This window comes from Neoarius graeffei, chromosome 16 (genome assembly GCF_027579695.1).
Source record: "Neoarius graeffei isolate fNeoGra1 chromosome 16, fNeoGra1.pri, whole genome shotgun sequence".
In the NCBI taxonomy this organism is placed as follows: domain Eukaryota; kingdom Metazoa; phylum Chordata; class Actinopteri; order Siluriformes; family Ariidae; genus Neoarius; species Neoarius graeffei.
In genome coordinates this window covers 41674743-41696012 of record NC_083584.1, presented here as the reverse complement: position 1 = coordinate 41696012, position 21270 = coordinate 41674743, and the positions used below count along the sequence as shown (strand labels likewise).

Genomic DNA, 21270 nt, shown 5'->3' with positions numbered 1-21270 from the left:
CGGGCTGGAGCCGCCGATGGGAAAACGAAACCTAAGCCGAGCACCATGGCTCTTCGGGGGAGGGCAGAGGACTCTGACTGTGCGGGGCGTAGCATTACAGTCTAGCTGCTATTGTTTTTCTAAGCAAAGTCTCTGTTCCAAGTTCCTGGCAGTTTCAAAAGCTTATGAAAAACCTACATCATGTCACAGAGCGTTAATCTCGCGATAAAAAAATTATCACCGTTAAAATTGAGTCAAGTTAACGCGTTAATAACGCGACATTTTTGACAGCACTAATAAATATTTATATATTGTTGCCTAATTAACTTGGGCTTTGTTGTAGAAAAACAGGCATTTATTCATACATTTATTTTTATGTTAAAGGTCTTCTACTCCCGCTTCTACTTCTACTTCTGGTTCCACTTCTGCTTCTACTTCTACCTTTTTCTTCTGGAAAAACCCTACTATATACAATTCTACTACAACGTCAACTCCACTGAAAATCAATAAAACACAAGACGAGTGGAATCCTGTGTCCGAGTCCTTCCCTTTCAAGTGTGGGAAACCCATGATGCTTATATACACTTGACACTGTAAGACTCCTGGCCACAGATAACTGTGGCATCACTGGGATTCAAACTCATGATCTATAGATGACAGGGTGAACACTTTTCTGTTACACTACTCAGGAGCCTAGATTTTTGCAAATCTTTTGTAAACACGTTAAAAATATATACCTGAAATGTATAAAACAAATATATTTACACCAGTGTTCAAAACTTTTGCTCTGATACTCAAACGTGAGCTCAGGTGCATTCAGTTTCACTAATCTTTATAATCCTTATTCAACCTGATTGAAGTTCAGCTGTGGTAAATCCATTTGATTGGATATGATTAATAAAGACATGCCTCTGTCTATACAAATCCCCGCAAGTGTCAGTGCATGTCAGCAAAGTAAACCCAACAGGTCAAAGGAAATGTCTGTAGCCCTTTGAAACAGGAGTGTGTCAAGGCACATATCTTGTGAAAGGAACTGAAAAATTCATACAGCTTTGAAGGCCATGAAGAACCAACTGGTTCTTCAGCTGGTCCATTGGTCTCAAATCAGAGAAGCTCAAGAACAGTGAGACGCTTCTTAGTGCTGGCTGTCCAGCCAAACTGAGCAAACAGGGAGAACAAAGAACCTGAAGGTCACTCTGATAGGACTGCAGAGTTCTTCAGTGGAGTTGGAAGAACATGCCAGATCTCTGCAGCACTCAACCAATCAGGCCTTTATGACCAAGTAGCCACATTGAAGACACTCCTCAGTAAAAAAAAAAAAAAGACAATAAGAAACAAGACTATGAGATATGACTACACTGAATGGCAAGTGTTACATGAGGAGGCAAAGAAGCACCATTCATCCACTGGCTAATTTTATCCTCATACTAAGGCCTGGTGGTGGTGGTGGTGGTAGTAGCATCATGCTTTGGGAACATTTGTCTGAGAGGCATGTTATGGATCCAGAGAAACATGAATGAATCAAAGTATAGTGACTTCCTGGAGACAAGCCTACTCATGGACCTCAGACTGGGCTGAGGTGTCACCTTTCAATCCAACAATGACCAGAAATACACAGCCCAGCCAGAGTCCAGACTTGACCCCGACTTAACATCTCTGGAGAAAACTAAAATTAGTGGTATAGCAATTCTCCCTATCCAACTTGACAGAGCTTGAATGGTTCTGAATGGGAGAAGACTGTAACCGCTTCCAAAGGTGCATCAACAAATGACTGGAAAAAGGGTTTGAATACGTACAAAAAATTATGAAAATCTGTTTTTTTGTTTTTTAAAGAGTTTACATTTTACAAAAAGAGAAAAAAACGAAGGGGTCTTCTGTGAATACTTGCTGAATGTAGAGTAGGAATATATTGAGCTGTTAGAACTGCTTATTTCATACCTGGAGCTGGATGTCTCTGGAGTTGATGATTTCAAAAATGCCAACCACATTCTCAAACACAAGGCCAAGCTTCTTGCAGTTATCTACACACCCAGAAATAAATGAAAGTTCAAAGACCAACAGTGTGAGACATGAACATCCACATTCAGGTAAATGGGGGATGCTGAGGTGGTGTTTACATTAGACCGTATCCGTCTCGTTTTCGTCGCGGATGCACTGTCCGTTCACATTAAAACGCCGGGAAACGACTCCACAGGCGGAACAACTTGAATCCGCCAGGGCCCACGTATTCAACCCAGTTCGTATCTGATCCGGTGCTGTGTAAACATTGAGATACGAGGAAACGCAGTGCTGAGCTCTAGCTGACGTCATCATTGGACAACGTCACTGTGACATCCACCTTCCTGATTCGCTGGCGTTGTTCATGCCATGTTGGTCATGTGACGCGACTGCTGAAAAACGGCGCGGACTTCACTTCCTGCTATTGTTTCCGCCTTGTATCACCTTTTTGTTTTTCATTAAAGAGTATAAAAGTATGAATATAATGCTTTGCTTTGTCATTCTTAATGTTGTTCATGGTAAGATGCAAATACTGCCCATTGTGTAGTTATGATTGCCTTTAGGCTTGCCATCCTTCCACTTGCAAGTGGTGAGTGACTTGCGCATGCCCGATATGCACTGGGATCACACACACAGCGGCTCAGTCCCGAATCACTGCTCGTGCGCTTCACTCGCGCGCTCTGTGAGCTGCGCAGGGCCGGAGTGAGCACCCTCCAGAGGGCACTCGCTGTTCAGGGCGGAGTGATTTGGAGCGCAGCCGCTGAGGAAGCGCTGAGCCGCACTGACACATTTCAACTTGCGTCATGTGATTAGCGTATCCGTGTATTGGCGTTGCTGTGTGCACGCGAATCGTGTATTGGCGTTGCTGTGTGCACGCGAATCGTTTTAAAAACGTTAATCTGATGATCCGCTGATACGGTCTAATGTAAACCCCACCTGAATGGGAGTAACTGGAAAGGACTAATGGAAAAGAGCTTCACTCACCCACGATGATGGAGTTGACTTTGCCTTTAATCTGAAGTGTGGAGTTGTTGCAGCTGAAGATATAAACCACCTGTTTCAGCTCCGTTTCCCCTATTACCAGATCATGTACCTGTTCCTGATACTCCTGAAGACCAGACACACAAACACATCAGCCAATGTGTTGAAAGTAGAATCTGAAATAAATCACTGGAAACTCCAGGTAAGTACATTACTGACAGACAAAATTAAATATTCATTTACGCTAAGTAATACCATCTATTTGTTTGCCCTCTTCTACATCCTCCACTCAACCAGTCCATCTTAAGAACATTTTTGCCATTTTAAAAAATCCAGAAAGACAAACCGGACTTACCACCCTCCACTTCTTTCCCTCCAGTTCCAGGAGTGGAGATCTTTTCTGAGCTGGTATGGGGGTAGAGGAGCTAGGAGCTCTGCCTTTTGACGGAGAAGTCTGGCTTGTCCCTCCCGGAGAGCGAAGAGTAGGGTTCTTATGGGTTTTCTGCTCATCACACACATGCTTCAATCCTAAAAGACAACACAACTCCATCAAAGGACATTTTATTATAATGCTGCCATTAAGTATTTTAGTTTAGTCTTCCCATCTTCCTTTTTGTCCTTCACAGATTTCAGAGTATAGCATGGAAAAGAAGATTGATGCTTAGTAATTTGAATTATAATTTATTAGTGGTAGGACATATTAGTATTAGGCAGAAACTGAACAGTCGGATCTTGAAGTTGATGTGTTGGAAGTGGGAAAAATGGACAAGCGTAAGAATCTGAAGAAGTTTGATAAGGGCCAAACTGTGATGGCTAGATGACTGGGTCAGAGCATCTCCAAGAAGAGCAGGTCTTGTGGGGTGTTCCTGGTATGCATTAGTTAGTAAGTACTAAAAGTGGTCGAAGGAAGGACAACTGGTGAACCAGCAACAAGGTCACCAGCATCCAAGGCTCACTGATATCTGTGGGGAGTGAAGTCTAGCCCGTCAAGTTCAATCCCACAGAGCAGCTACTGTAGCACAAACTGCTAAAAAAATTAACGTTGGCTATGATAGAAAGGTGTCAGAACACAGTGCATTGCAGCATGCCGCCTACTTAAAAGATCTGCTGCTAATGTCTTGGTGCCAAATATTACAGCACAGCTTCAGCCACATCTACTCAAAATTTTATTTTATACAGTGGTGCTTGAAAGTTTGTGAACCCTTTAAAATTTTCTATATTTCTGCATAAATATGACCTAAAACATCATCAGATTTTCACACGAGTCCTAAAAGTAGATAAAGAGAACCCAGTTAAACAAATGAGACAAAAATATTATACTTGGTCATTTATTTATTGAGGAAAATGATCCAATATTACATATCTGTGAGTGGCAAAAGTATGTGAACCTTTGCTTTCAGTTAGAGGTCTGTGCGGGTCGGATTTTTCAGTCCCGCTCCCGCCCGCGCCCGCATTGTGCAGTCCCACTCCCGCCCGCGCCCGCAAAGAATTATGATTTTCAGTCCCGCTCCCGCCCACAAAAAAATTATGATTTTCAGTCCCGCTCCCGCCCGCGCCTGCCATATTTTGTCCCGCTCCCGCCCGCAAATCCCGCATGATGCAGACGTTCGCGTTATTTCTCAGGAAAGTTCTTGTCTTGACACAGCGTGATGGTGCCCCGCCCCCTACTTTGAGTGGATTTGAGCATAAATATCTACAGCTCACGTTCACATTTGTTATTATTTACCTTGTTTCTGAATTCAGCATGTAGTGTCTCTAATAATAATAATTAGTGCTGTCAAGCGATTAAAATATTTAATAGCAAATCGCACATTTTTATCACATGAGAAACCATTGTAATTCTCTGATCAGCATAAAAAAGTGAATGGGCTTGCTTTATACCAATGGTGTTTTTATTTATTTATTTTTTATTGCAAAGCAGAGCTAGTAAGAGAAGTTAATTGATTTACTGCTTGAGTTAGTCTACAACTTTAATCAGAGAGACAGGTTACACAGTGACGGTAGGCTTGACTCAATGCCATCCCAGAAATCCTTCCTGTAATATGCAAATTTGGCCGCCTCTGACTGGACAGCCAAATTTGCATGTTACAGGAAGGATTTCTGGGATAGCATTGAGTCAAGCCTACCGTCACTGTGTAACCTGTCTCTCTGATTAAAGTTGTAGACTAACGCAAGCAGTAAATCACTTCACTCATGGTTCTTTTGCTAGCTGGGTGTGAACTGCGAGTCATTAGAGTGATCAAAAGATTTCCCGTTAGGGAAATGGTAAGATGCAAATACTGCCCATTGTGTAGTTATGATTGCCTTTAGGCTTGCCATCCTTCCACTTGCAAGTGGTTAGTGACTTGCGCATGCCCGATATGCACTGGGATCACACACACAGCGGCTCAGTCCCGAATCACTGCTCGTGCGCTTCACTCGCGCGCTCTGTGAGCTGCGCAGGGCCGGAGTGCACACCCTCCAGAGGGCACTCGCTGTTCAGGGCGGAGTGATTTGGAGCGCAGCCGCTGAGGAAGCGCTGAGCCGCGCTGACACATTTCAACTTGCGTCATGTGATTAGCGTATCTGCAAGCCCGCAATGAGCTTTCAAAATTTGTCCCGCGCCACACTGCTTTGCGGCGGGTCCTGCGAGTCCCGCGGGACTCCCGCGGGAGTGCAGGGCTCTACTTTCAGTATCTGGTGTGACCCCCCTTGTGCAGCAATAACTGCAACTAAACATTTCCGGTAATTGTTGATCAGTCCTGCACACCGGCTTGGAGGAATTTTAGCCCATTCCTCCGTACAGAACAGCTTCAACTCTGGGATGTTGGTGGGTTTCCTCACATAAACTGCTCGCTTCAGGTCCTTCCACAGCATTTCCATTGGATTAAGGTCAGGACTTTGACTTGGCCATTCCAAAACATTAACTTTATTCTTCTTTAACCATTCTTTGGTAGAACGACTTGTGTGCTTAGGGTCGTTGTCTTGCTGCATGACCCACCTTCTCTTGAGATTCAGTTCATGGACAGATGTCCTGACCTTTTCCTTTAGAATTCGCTGCTATAATTCAGAATTCATTGTTCCATCAATGATGGAAAGCCATCCTGGCCCAGATGCAACAAAACAGGCCCAAACCATGATACTACCACCACCATGTTTCACAGATGGGATAAGGTTCTTATACTGGAATGCAGTGTTTTCCTTTCTCCAAACATAACGCTTCTCATTTAAACCAAAAAGTTTTATTTTGGTCTCATCCATCCACAAAACATTTTTCCAATAGCCTTCTGGCTTGTCCACGTGATCTTTAGCAAACTGCAGACGAGCAGCAATGTTCTTTTTGGACAGCAGTGGCTTTCTCCTTGCAACCCTGCCATGCACACCATTGTTGTTCAGCGTTTTCCTGATGGTGGACTCATGAACATTAACATTAGCCAATGTGAAAGAGGCCTTCAGTTGCTTAGAAGTTACCCTGGGGTCCTTTGTGACCTCGACGACTATTACACGCCTTGCTCTTGGAGTGATCTTTGTTGGTCAACCACTCACAATGGTCTTGAATTTCCTCCATTTGTACACAATCTGTCTGACTGTGGATTGATGGAGTCCAAACTCTTTAGAGATGGTTTTGTCACCTTTTCCAGCCTGATGAGCATCAACAACGCTTTTTCTGAGGTCCTCAGAAATCTCCTTTGTTCGTGCCATGATACACTTCCACAAACATGTGTTGTGAAGATCAGACTTTGATAGAGCCCTGTTCTTTAAATAAAACAGGGTGCCCACTCACACCTGATTGTCATCCCATTGATTGAAAACGCCTGACTCTAATTTCACCTTCAAATTAACTGCTAATCCTAGAGGTTCACATACTTTTGCCACTCACAGATATGTAATATTGGATCATTTTCCTCAATAAATAAATGACCAAGTATAATATTTTTGTCTCATTTGTTTAACTGGGTTCTCTTTATTTACTTTAAGGACTTGTGTGAAAATCTGATGATGTTTTAGGTCATATTTATGCAGAAATATAGAAAATTCTAAAGGGTTCACAAACTTTCAAGCACCACTGTATACAGTATATCAGTGTCCTTGTGCTTCTGTAGTGAGAGCCAAAGGCATTTCTGTGGCTTCCTCGTTATTTTAGCGTGTAATGTCAATCTTGCTCTATTAAATTTAGTGCTTTATGATAGTGCACAAACGCAGTCAGGTGTTTATTTGTGTTGTATTTGTGTTCTTTCAGCATGTTCCTTTGTGTCATTCTGTGCTCGCTGTTTCTGTGCCTGTCTTTATTTGCCCATTTTTCCTGTATTAGTCAGTTCTGTGGCGAACTGCCAGGCCTGTTACTGTGCTGGAAGTGTGACCTGCCAATAAAAGAGCAAGTTTTTTTTTTTTTTAATTTATTAACAATACTTCCATTGTCCATGTTCTTCTTTGCTGACATGAAATTATAAATGTCAGATAAACAATTTTATTGCTAAAATATTAATCATTGCTGACAAGCATCCGAAGACATATTGCAAACCCAGTCAAAAGTTTTTGCTCTTGATTTTAACTCCTTTACACATTTCTTAGTCATATTTTTGAGCATTATATCAAGCAAATTGTTTGAGATTTAAAGGATAAGGGATCACCTCGGATAAAATTGCAGTGTACATTGGTAAACAATATGTACCATACACACTGTATTTGGAATGAAAGCGTTCCGTTACTGACAGTTAGATTTGTATGTATACTCAAACCTAACGCATTAAAAAAGTCTTCTCCTGCACACCTTTAGTAATGGCCTCTCCCTGGTTGAGCTGGGCGAACAGAGCTGAACGCTGAGCTGCACTGTTGTCAGGCTTTAGATCTTCAGCTGGGAACGCAGGTGGAGGTGGAGGTGGAGCAGGCAGACATGGAGGAGCAGGGGGACAGGGAGGAGCAGGTTCAGCCACGAAAAGGGATGAAGGAGCTACAGGACCCTGTAAAACACTGCAATTAGCTACTGACATTTAAAGCGAATATGGGTATTGTGAGGGTTTTTCTTACTGTGTAAGTGCAACTTGGATACTAATCAGTAAGATGCCTACAGGCTCAGTAATGGATTCTAAACATGTTTGGTTTGTAGCTATAGAAATAGTGAAACACATGGTAAAATGGAGGAGTAGGCTTTAGAAATCCCCCTGGCATGAAGAATGTACCTGCTATACGTTGACCGTCCTATAGGTGGTGTATCAGGCAACACTTTGGATTGTACCTCTAAGCTAAATGTGAGACTCAGGCACAGGCTGCCATAATAATTCATGAGTAATACTCGTATCATTGCTATACTTAAGGAATAGTTAAAGTTACTTTCAGATTTTAGAAAACTAGATTTTTTTTTTTTGCCATAAGAACTTGCAGTTCAGTTTGCAGCAAATATCATATGTAAATTTCCTTCTGGCATTAAGAAAATGATCGATCTGTCTATATGGGTCACAATAATGTCGAACAAAAATAATCTCTCTTTGCTCAAATAAAGGTCTAATAATAAATATACTGTCAAGAACGTGTTTTAGATTCCTTTTATTTCTAATAATTGTACTGGAAAGTCTTGTGTAATATTTTGGAATGAAACACCATATTTACACTACCGTTCAAAAGTTTGGGGTCACTTTGAAATGTCCTTATTTTTGAAAGAAAAGCACTGTTCTTTTCAATGAAGATCACTTTAAACTAATCAGAAATCCACTCTATACATTGCTAATGTGGTAAATGACTATTCTAGCTGCAAATGTCTGGTTTTTGGTGCAATATCTCCATAGGTGTATAGAGGCCCATTTCCAGCAACTCTCACTCCAGTGTTCTAATGGTACAATGTGTTTGCTCATTGCCTCAGAAGGCTAATGGATGATTAGAAAACCCTTGTACAATCATGTTAGCACAGCTGAAAACAGTTGAGCTCTTTAGAGAAGCTATAAAACTGACCTTCCTTTGAGCAGATTGAGTTTCTGGAGCATCACATTTGTGGGGTCGATTAAATGCTCAAAATGGCCAGAAAAATGTCTTGACTATATTTTCTATTCATTTTACAACTTATGGTGGGAAATAAATGTGTGACTTTTCATGGAAAACACAAAATTGTCTGGGTGACCCCAAACTTTTGAACGGTAGTGTATTACATATTTTTTAAAATTCAGTAATATGAAGTTTAAACATTTCAGCTTATCTTTTGTATTTATGTACATTTCTTTTTGTTGAGGCTTTATTGTATTGATGCCATTGTGTCATCTTTAAAGCTGTGTCTGCTGCGTTTTGTGTTTTTGAGCTGTTTGGGGGACAAGACAACTTTCCAAACTTTGATACACCTACAGGAAGACACACAGGACAGGACACCAGTCCAGCATATGGTGCAAGGCATGTAACAATTCACCCAATTCAAGATTTGATTCACGATATGGGAATCATGAATCGATTTTCCTGTGGTATTTTTGGAAAACAATTAAATGAAAATTTTATCACCACAAAAAAAAACAAAATTTATTTTTCTATTCTTTATTAACGTAAATATACCTTTTGTTAAAAAAAAACCTGTTTCATTTTTGTAATAACCAACAATAATTACTGACAAACATTTGTAAAGGTTGAAGTATAATAGCCTATTAACTAAAATATTCCTTTTATTAAAAATAGTTAATAACAAACAAACTACCTCTATTTGCTTCCCTTTTCTTGAGCTTTCAGCAGTCTGTAAAAAGAGAGCTCTGATTTCTTGTTAATCTATTTGTACAGTCAATTGCACAACAGCTCTTTCCCATTTTAGATCAGCGTTTTACTTTTTTTGCATCATCAGAGCTGTGTTACTTCCGCCTAGGATGAAGTCACGTGTATTCCTGGTATTGTACTTTATTGTGCCCTCTGTTGTCTAAACAATACAATTACAACTAGGGAAAACGAAGCAATTATGCAGCCTGATAATAATAATAATAATAATAATAATAATAATAATTCATCCTTTTTATTTCAGTGATTCAAATGGTCACAAATTTGTATCGTGATTTATTGTCACACAATACATGGTTTTCCCCAAAGCTCTGCCTGCCGATACGCTTAGTCGCTTTAGTTAAAATCCGATACGCTTAGATTTATACCGATACGTTAAATTTCCTACCCACAAGTAACTAGATACATAGGAGAGCAAATAACAGATCCATATTGATATTTGTGTTAAACAAGCGGTCTTTTTTTCCAACGTTTGTGTTGATTCTGTCAAAGTAATATGTCCATGTGGTATGATGCAAACAAACTGTAATCTGTTGGCTATGTCAAGATCACGTGTTCAAACCGTCCAATAAAAATATCGAAAGAAAACGTCAGCCATCCCGGAATTTTCTGATTCATTATAAGTGATCTCATTGGCTGCCGATGTTGTCCCCCACCAGACAGACAAAGCCGACTGATTTTAATCACAAAAGTTTGACCTCGTCTATTATCATCATGGTTTCGATCAAAGATTGGTTGACTAAATGTCAACAAACCCACGTGAGTGATGGCGCACAAAACCAGACAACTGTCACGACAACGAAAACGTCGTCAATTTTGATCACAGAGACTGGCTCAAAAAGCACTCGCTGGACAATTTGATCCACATCAGCATGGATGGCAGCGAGATGGACTATGAGAGGGTTGGCCAATATTGGGCCAAGCAAAAGCCAAGGAGAATTAATCTGCTTTAAAGGAGTAGAAAACTTCATTCATTAGTTTGGGTTTGCAGAAAGATTATGTACTTATAAACACTCTCACGAAGTGAAGTTGTCCAAATGTGTCAAATATAGCATAATTTCAAATAATATTCATAAGCATTTTTGGCAGTTTGACATCACTGGGATCCATTTAACAAAAGAAGGCTCCGGATTATTCTTTTGTTAAAGGCTCACAGTGACATCACACTGCCAAATATGCTCATCATTATCATTCGAAATTATGCTACATTTGACACTTATTAACAAATTCCCTTCATAAATGTGTTTATAAGTACATAATCTTTCTGCAAACTTAAATGTAGGAAGTAAGTTTTCCCATCTTATTCTCATTATCTCTAGCCGCTTTATCCTGTTCTACAGGGTCGCAGGCAAGCTGGAGCCTATCCCAGCTGACTACGGGCGAAAGGCGGGGTACACCCTGGACAAGTCGCCAGGTCATCACAGGGCTGACACATAGACACAGACAACCATTCACACTCACATTCACACCTACGGTCAATTTAGAGTCACCAGTTAACCTAACCTGCATGTCTTTGGACTGTGGGGGAAACCGGAGCACCCGGAGGAAACCCACGCGGACACGGGGAGAACATGCAAACTCCACACAGAAAGGCCCTCGCCGGCCACGGGGCTCGAACCCGGACCTTCTTGCTGTGAGGCGACAGCGCTAACCACTACACCACCGTGCCGCCCAGTAAGTTTTCTTTTCCTTTAAATATGTTTTAATCTTAATCTAGTCCATTTAATAAAGTTCCAAAAATTAAACTTTATAATATGGGTCATTTCACAGTAACTGAGCATTTTCCAGTCAATAAGAATGGGATGGGTAGCTGTCATATATGCATGTAAAAATCAGCTTGAGTAAGTGTAGGGAATAGATATATCATGTTCCAAAGCTTGACAGTGCACTTTTTACGCAACTTTCCATTTTTTTTAGATATTTTATATGCTAGTACCTAGCTGAACTGTCAGTGCTGTTACCGGATGTCATGGAAGACAATGCACTATGAAGCAAACTTTCTTTTGTGAGATTTCTGTGGTTAACATGCACACAGTGTGTCCCTTTCCCACACTGCCATGTGAAAGAAACGATATGAAACATATATTTCATTGAAAACATGAAATTCATGTAAACACAAACTTTATTTCCTTGGAATAACAACTTCCAAATAACAAAATGACAAGAATCCAATAACACGATAAATTCAGCAGTCATAAAATGATGAAATACTAATGGTAGAAAACGAAACATGGCATAACCCTTCTGTCAGCCCTTTTTAGATAAAGAAATCTAACCAAAACAAAGGGTAACAGGAATGAAAACCTAGTAACAGTACTGACCTATGGCAGTGCTGTGACTAGAGCTACACTTGTCATTACTGTTACCAGTACATTACCAGTTAAATACAACACCTAAACAGAAACAACTTTTATTCATAGAATAAGGTACCACACACCCTATCAACGTTTCTTTATATCCTGAGTTTTTTACTTCTTTTCCACAGATCTGCACACTGAACAATGACCATCACAATGTGCCTCTCCTCCTAGGCAATTTGTGCCTTCGAAATGCAGTTATCAGCTACTTATTTCAATGATTTCGTTCAAACTTCGACTCAAACATTGCAACAAGTACCGAAGCATGAGGGCTTCAACAACTTAGCTTATGTGGAGTTTCACCAATTCAGAGTTCAAACGTCACCATCAAAAAGTTTGAGAAAATTACTCCATATCATGAACAAAGTCCTCCACAAGCCTCCAAACATTTGTGTCAACCTTGAAATGGTTCCGTCTTTCAGTAATCTGCTGCGGCTCTTCAATGAGTGTTATGACATCACTTGGCGCGTACCTGCAAATGTCCTCCATGGCTGGCCAGAAAAATCGGTGGTGGGCAACTACCGAATCAATTCCAACAGTAGGCCTGGGCTATAAAAAGCACTGTTTTCAATAAAATATCTGGGAGATATAAGGGTTAATATTAGAACATATCCCTGAACTGTCATTGCTGTTACTCTGTGTCAGTGCTGTTACCACGTGCAACTTAACAGCACTGACAGTAACAGCACTGACAAAAAATGACAAAATACACTTTCATTCATGAACCACAAGCTTACTGTGCTGATACTTTCGCCCTGGTTGCATCTCTCATCATGCCTCTTACGTCCCTAGTTGTTACTCCTTTCTGTGGAGCACATAATAAGCGCAAATTACAGTAACATCACTGACAGTGAATTAACATACTGGGCCAAAAATCGGGAATACTTACCAAATTTAGAAGACACAAGCCACCACTTCTGCCATTTTGAATTCCCTCCAAAATTAAGTACAAGGGAGACACCTTTTGGCCACTGGAAGAACTGAATTAATAGTCAGTCTGTTCAGCCTCTCTAGAAAATGTGGCTTGGTAACAGCACTGACACTGAATCGCAGAACAGAGACTCATCTCATCTCATTATCTCTAGCTGCTTTATCCTTCTACAGGGTCGCAGGCAAGCTGGAGCCTATCCCAGCTGACTACGGGCGAAAGGCGGGGTACACCCTGGACAAGTCGCCAGGTCATCACAGGGCTGACACATAGACACAGACAACCATTCACACTCACATTCACACCTACGGTCAATTTAGAGTCACCAGTTAACCTAACCTGCATGTCTTTGGACTGTGGGGGAAACCGGAGCACCCGGAGGAAACCCACGCGGACACGGGGAGAACATGCAAACTCCACACAGAAAGGCCCTTGCCGGCCATAGGGCTCGAACCCAGAACCTTCTTGCTGTGAGGCGACAGCGCTAACCACTACACCACCGTGCTGCCCAGAACAGAGACTATCAGTGAAAAATAAAAATATACTTTGTGAATTAGGAACCTTGTCCCTGGAGAAATGAACTGACCACAATCTTTTTAGTAGATTAAGCCAAAACTTTGTACTAAATTCATGCTAAATTCGACAAAAAAGGGCATTGCAAATTTTAACCCAGCCCACCGGACAGCCCAATTTTGTGAATTACTAATTTTATATTTATTATTTCTAAAATATAAAGTGTCGATAATTAATTTTTTGGACTCCATCTACAGAATATAGTTCTTCTTAGTATTTTAGGGTGTTTAACTGCCTTACCATGAGTTGTCTGATGAACCTTTATTCCAGCAGCTAGTCATAGGACACAAAATGCTCAGTTACTGTGAAATGACCCATATGCAGTTGCCTTACTTTTCTTTTCAGTGTATCTTAGTTATACATATATTACGGTAATTGCATCAGAAAATTCTAAATCATTACAGTTATAGTAATACAGCAACTTGTTTTAAGGTGGCAGTTCTTAGGTTCAGATCCCTTTGTGATCAACAGGAGGTCATGATGATCGATTCTCTTCATTGGATTGCATAAGATGGAGAAAAACACTGGTCATATTTTCATGCACATTTTTGTTACAACACCACTTGATCATAGATAATTAAGGAATCCCTGTAGATTTTCAATCTATCGTATACCTCAGTAATCTATAACAAAACAGTTTAACTTGCATGTTGAACTTTAAGGTGAAATTTCAAATGTGTATACATTAATACTATTTAGGTCAGAAATCACTGAAACACTGGTAAAACCTAAACTATAATCATGTATCTAAAACCTCTCAGAGACCCTGAAAATGCACCTGAGAGCATCGATTTTCAAAAAATTTTCCGGGGGGCATGCCCCCGCACCCCCTTAGTTTCGCTTCGCGCCATTGGTGCTCAATTGTCTGTGTATTATCATGGCAGAATTTAGGGCTTTAATTTTTTTCTGGGGAAAACACTGCAATATATCGTTACATGCCTATATGGCATCAAACACACATTTATTCACAGGTAGGAGCAATTTAGTGTAGGTGATGCTATGCATCTATCAGCATGTTTGGAGGAACCCCACAGGGGCATGGGGAGAATGAGAAACTCCATGTAGAAAGTAGCTTGAAGTCAGGATTTGAACCCAGAACTCCGGCGCTGCAAACCAGCAACGCCACCCGATGCACCCAAGTTTAGGATCAAACCCAGGACACTGGTGCTGGGAGACCATTTACCTGTGTGCTACGGTACATACATTGCATTCTGTGCCATCATACCGCATGCGAACACTTTAATCACCTTAATTTAATACTGTAGGTCACTTCTTTTCGTCATTGCCAACATCACTAGATTTTATAACATAATCAGATCACGTTAATACTACATGAATTGATCATACTCACTCTACATAATTCTTGTTGACTAGATACTTGTTTAAATAAAACGTATAAGAAATACAATCCATTTTTGATGAGAAACTAAATATTTTTATGTACAACTATGCATAATATTTTCCCCTTATATCTGACTGATCACATATTCCCTTGTTTTCAGTACATGAAACTGGAAGACACTAAATATTAATATGAAGGACCCTAAAATATGGCACGTTGTACGTTAAAGACAAAATGCATAAACAGTAGTTTAAATACCAAGTCTGTAGAAACAGACGAACATGAGGCAGTTGGTTACCGTGTTCAATGAGGCACACTTAAGCCTTTTTCCTGTGTCAGCACAGCTGCTACTGACAGTTGCACACAATCCCCTCTTCAGGGCTTACACCACAACAACTGACACACACACACACACACACGCGTGCACGCACACGTCTTTTCTTTTCCAACATAAACAAGCTCATACGCTGCTGTCACTCCAGATAGTTGTATTGATGTGCAGGTTCAGCATGGGTTCAGCAGCTGAACCTTGACCTATGACACCGAAAGTTCAATACTTAACAGTATCAAGGTTAAAAAAAAGAACCAAATCCACAAGTACAGGTGAGGGATTAAGAGTTTATGTAGACGGCAAACATACAGTAGGCTGGCAATCAATGTTATTATCGAGGTGAAGTGTTGATTATATGAGAGGAGAGTTTAAATTACCCAAGGCGTATGTATGTGAACAGGTGGGTGATCTAAACACACACTGGGCTTTTGTTGGAGGTATTTCTTTGGTAAAACCCTTTCAAAGCGACCATGAGAGCCACCTGTCCACAGCACACACTCCATCACACTCTAACCCTTCAGAGCAAGAGGGACAGCTGACACACACAGCTACTGAGTTCTCAGGTTTCCAACCCCACACACACACACACACACAAACTCATTCACCCCCAAAAACACATGCACTTTCTTCACATCTCATCACAGATGACAAACAGGGAGAAAAACTCAAAGGCCCTGTTCAGACTTTGTATTAATATTCGTGTCGGGTGATCCAATCGCACATGGTCAGCTGAGATGGATAGCTGTTCACACGTGGTATTTTCATGCGTCTCTAGTGACCACTTGTGATCGCATTTCATCTGTAGCTTGTTTGCCAAATCTGCCAAAACAACGTGATGCCACGTCAAAAGCAGATCCAACAATACTAGCCAATTCTTTCCCCTTCCTCTCTTCCCCATATCTTATTCTTTTTATATTTGTATATGTAAATACTTAATTTAATTTAATTTATCTAGAAGTTTTCTCTATTTCTTTTCTCTGTTTATCTGTAATGATGCTGCTGGAATCTTAATTTCCCTGAGGGAACCCTCCCAAAGGGATCAATAAAGTTTTATCTAATCTAATCTAATCTAATCTAATCTAATCTAATCTAATCTAATCTAATCTAATCTAATCTAATCTAATCTAATCTAATCTAATCTAATCTAATCTAATCTAATCTAATCTAATCAATTCCAAAACTGAACACACTCACACAATGAGTCCGGTATAAAGTTCATTCCCAGATACAGCAATCTGAAACGAGAGTGCGTCACAAAAAGACCCACATTTTTTTCCCCCTAATTTTTTTCCATAAATACATTTCTTAATATCTTAATCCTTAATGTATCTGTCACCAAAATATTATACTATAAATCAAACATAGAAATCTGACTTTGTTTGAGTTTTATGCGATACATTAACTTCAATTTGCACATCAAAAGTTTACTGCTGATTTTCTCCAAACTTGATTTTCTGTGAAGATGACGATACCGTAAATATTTTTGCTAATTTCTGTTTATAGCCTGCACCAAATTTAACAAATTACCTTTTATTTTAAAAGGTAATTAACTCTAGATTTAGAATATCTTTTGAATTTTCTGCCCAACCAGACTCATTTTGTGGTGTTACTCCTCATATTTAGCTGTCAGATGACGTCTCCTAAACCTCCAGAAGATGTTTTACTCGAGTTTTACTCATACTGACTGCAAGCTTATTTTGTGCAGCTTTTGCTCATTTAATCATGATTCATGTGTGTTCAACAATCACATACATACACAACTATCCAACCTGAAAAGAGGAAAGTCTCATCTCATCTCATTATCTCTAGCCGCTTTATCCTTCTACAGGGTCGCAGGCAAGCTGGAGCCTATCCCAGCTGACTACGGGCGAAAGGCGGGGTACACCCTGGACAAGTCGCCAGGTCATCACAGGGCTGACACATAGACACAGACAACCATTCACACTCACATTCACACCTACGGTCAATTTAGAGTCACCAGTTAACCTAACCTGCATGTCTTTGGACTGTGGGGGAAACCGGAGCACCCGGAGGAAACCCACGCAGACACGGGGAGAACATGCAAACTCCGCACAGAAAGGCCCTCGCCAGCCACGGGGCTCGAACCCAGGACCTTCTTGCTGTGAGGCGACAGCGCTAACCACTACACCACCGTGCCGCCCCAAAGAGGAAAGTAAAAACAGAAAAACTGTGAACTGCGTTTAGTCAGCGTGGAGCAAGAAAGCAGCTGCACATTGTCAGTGTTCGGGGATTTTTTTTTTTTTTAAATGCCTCGCACATGCACATAAGGCTATAAAATCAAATACAACAGTGTCCTTTATTGTGTCCTGTATTATATATGGTTTATGTTTCGAGAATGACAGATCCAGCCTATATCAGTTTTAAGCTCATGTCTGGAGATTTATTTGCTCTGCGATTTCTGAACATTTAAGACAGCATTTAAAATTAAAACACACACAAACATAAGATCATCGGCTCAAAAGTTTCCTGCAGCCTTTTTAGGGCAAACTCTGAATGAACTAATAAAACCAGATCCAACTTAAAGGACTTTTCTCTTAAAACAATGAAGTACAACACACAGACAGAAACAGGAAGATCGAAAGAGAAAGGGAGGTGAAATGAAAACCCCTAGAAAGAAGTATTACCAGATGTGGACATCTTTTTGGGAGAGATGCCCACAATCGGCTGGCCATCGCAGCTCTGATCAGCGCTATGCTCCCTGAAGCAGTTCCTTCATGACTAAAAATGGAAAAATTTCCTTTCTTGTATTTCAAAGTTTGAACTAATCCTCACTTAAAACACCTTGCTACAAGATAAAAAGCTGAACCCAACAACCATCTGATAGATTTCCATTATGTGCAGCTGCTGTGCCGACTGTACTGTACGTAAAGAAGAAATTATTTTTTTGGGTTGGGGGCACTCCATCCTTCATTCAAATATTTCTGAACGTTTGAAAGTGAAATTCCTACTCACAGTCTTGCTCCAGACGAGTCCAGTGGTGTGGTGCTGTTTAATAAAGGCCTGCAGTTCAGTCCAGATACTCAGGTAGGAGCGAACCCACTCCACATGGCAAGGGTCACTACAGCCGGACCAAGAGACAAGCAGATTATTCTTACAAAGCAGATTCAGAGGATTTGCAGCTTTTAGTCGACTTCTTGGATTCATTTCTGTTTTTTCCCCCTTTTTTACTGCATTTATTTATTTAAGATAACAGATAATAAAGGATAAAGATGTGGGCTGACATTAGTATTATATAACATATGACAGATAAAGGTGTGGGCTGATATCAGGATTGCAGTTTTGGGCTATGATTTTGATTTTTTCATTATTTCTTAGTTTCTTGCTCATCTTAGATCCATGTTTGACATATGGTATGTTCTTTTTCATATAGTTTAGCTCTGAAATTTAAGGAACTGTTTTGGTGTCTGATATTTAATGAGGAATCCATGAATGCATTGCAAACTGTATAACATCTGTGACATCATCCTATTGTGAGACTGAATCCCAATGACCCCGTGGCCATCCATGGCTGGGAATCTAGGGAGCAAAATTAGTCATGCTCTCTGGGTCTCTCTGAGCTCATACATGCGAAAGAGCGCAGATAGCATTTTCCTCCGTTTTCCTCCTCTGCCCTGTGATGCAGCAGGGGCAGCAGTTCAGAAAGCTGCGTTTAGCTTGGAAAAGTCTTTACCATCCTTGGTTGGTAGCTGTTGTGTGATAGAGGAGAGTGGTGAGAGCTGATAAGATCAAATTGGCAAGAAAATGCAGGGAAAAAAACCCCACATTGCTGGCTGAATGTGAGATTTAATATTGCTTAACTAAACCATATTAATTGAGAACTTAAGTCATTTTTAAACTTGCTTTATTTCTTAATTAACGTGTCATTCAATTACGTTTTCGGTTTCAGTAACCTTATATCGTGACTTGTATTGGCAACTAACTGCAATTAAATATTATACTTATCGGCCTATTCGGTTTTTAGCCATGTTGAATGTAGTTCGTTTGGTCCACGGCAGGCGTCGCTTATCCGCGCGATCTTCACGAGACTTGTGCGAGACTTCGAAACGTGAAGTGTCAGCCAGGTGTCCTCGGCATCTTGCGTCACATTTATTCCATCAAATGAGCTGTTTTCCAAGCGAAATATTGCACAAAAACGAGTTTAAATGATGATTACTGCCTACTTTCTTCAAACTTTCCTGATTGCTATCAAAACAAACAAAACTTTGTTCGAATGCTGATTACGTCAGCATTCGAAAGAGAGCACGCGCATCTTTTGACAACGATGGCAGATGTTGGTCACTTTGATTTCCGCTGTACGTTTTACTTCCGTCCTACGATGTCTCACACAGGTCTCAGCGAATCTCATTTATGGCCATTGCTTTGACACATGGACTGCTATATTACAGAGCATATTTCAAACACTCATAACTTGCTATAGCAGCGACAAAATAGCTATCAAAATGCATTCCTATATTTAATAAAATGAGATAGAATTTTGAAAATAAAAAAAATTGCCTTCAGTTCCCCTTTAAGTGTTTCATCAACTCAACTATGAATATGCAATTATGCAAATAAACCATTTATTTGAGTAAAATAATCTTATGATTGCCTACGTGTATTGACCTTTGACGATTGTCTCTTTAACCCTTTGATGCAAAACATATGCACACCCCTTCTAATGCACAACTTGGGTCAAAAATGACCTGCATTCATTTTCCAGGTTATTTCATGCTGACTGAGTTTTTCTTTGCTCTATCTTTTGAAATCAATTTATTTTATGATTGAATATTCCAAGTATTCTTTAAATATCTTGTTTTTAATTACCACAAATCATTAATTTAATTTTTTCTTTCCTACTTTATGAACAAAAATACTTTTTATATTACGACACATGGGCCATCCAAGTGTGATTTAAAATTAAATGTCTTAATACTATAATAATAATTTGTTTCAAGTAATTACTTTAGCAGTGAATGGGGCCAGTTATTTATTTATTAACTATGTCGTTAGCTAAGCCAACTACAATAAAATTAGCTAACTAAAGTAGAATATGTCAACAGCTCGGTAGCTAATAGTTATTACTTGTAACTTTCTGACAAGTAATCTACTCACTCTCAAGGTGACCTAAACATAATCCATTTTTTTCTAAGGTAATGTTAGAACAATTGAAAAACATTACTTGCATGTATTAGATGGGCAAAGGGCGCTGTGCTGAGCTGGGAAATGTCTGACACAAGCACAATTCACAGTTCCCACCAAACGCTGGAGTAAATGCATGCGGGCCGTTTCTGACCCATGTGTGTAAACTTGATGTAGAATTACAAAAGCTGTGCTTGTTCATAACTTAAGAAAGGAAAAATAAAAATGATGATTTGTGCTAAACAAAAACAAGATATTTACTGCATATTTGGAAAAGTAAATGACAAAATGAATTTATTTCAAAAGTACATCATAGAAACACTCAGCCATACATGAAATAAGCTGGAAAATGAATGCAGGTCGTTTTTGACCCATGTTGTGCATTAGAAGGGTAGTGATACAAAAAGGGGTTTTATTCAAAAAGTAAGAAAGGAAAAAATAAAATAAGGATGCATGATGATCAAAAACAAGGTAATTGAGGAATACCGTGAATACTGAATGATGGAATTAATTTATTGCAAAGATATAGAAGATAAAAACTCAGCCGGGTCACTTTTGACCCATGTTTTGCATCAAAGGGTTAAGGAAGTTAACAAAAAAATCTTTAGCTAGAAAGGGCCTGGATATTGAGCACCGGGATCAGAACTGACACTGGCCAAAACATAAGAGAATTTAGGGACATAACAGAAATTATCTTAAAGCACGTTGCTCTCAGAAGACTGAATGAAGTAGTATTGGTTACTGTGTTATCAGAATCAGATCAGTATCAGGTAATGACCAGGGCTCAAAGCTCTGATCCTGGTATTTTATCTACAATGGAAAGGGTGAGACTGGTGCATCATCTTTCGCAAAACATTTCCAGAACCTGTATTGAGAGCATCTTATTAGAAACCAGGGAGGTACATTTGAAAAGGGATTCAAA

General features: G+C 39.9%; 1 protein-coding gene across 1 annotated transcript in view; it reads right to left on the bottom strand.

The window, feature by feature from the left end:
- cap2 (cyclase associated actin cytoskeleton regulatory protein 2) overlaps positions 1 to 21270 on the bottom strand; it is a 74323-nt gene that overhangs the window by 2510 nt on the left and 50543 nt on the right. Inside the window, exons 7-11 of the mRNA XM_060942098.1 lie at positions 18183 to 18288; positions 7709 to 7898; positions 3314 to 3486; positions 2962 to 3085; positions 1918 to 2000 (exon numbers count right to left, since the gene is read on the bottom strand). Coding sequence (XP_060798081.1) covers positions 1918 to 2000; positions 2962 to 3085; positions 3314 to 3486; positions 7709 to 7898; positions 18183 to 18288 — 676 coding nt within the window. The remainder of the gene's footprint in view (positions 1 to 1917; positions 2001 to 2961; positions 3086 to 3313; positions 3487 to 7708; positions 7899 to 18182; positions 18289 to 21270) is intronic.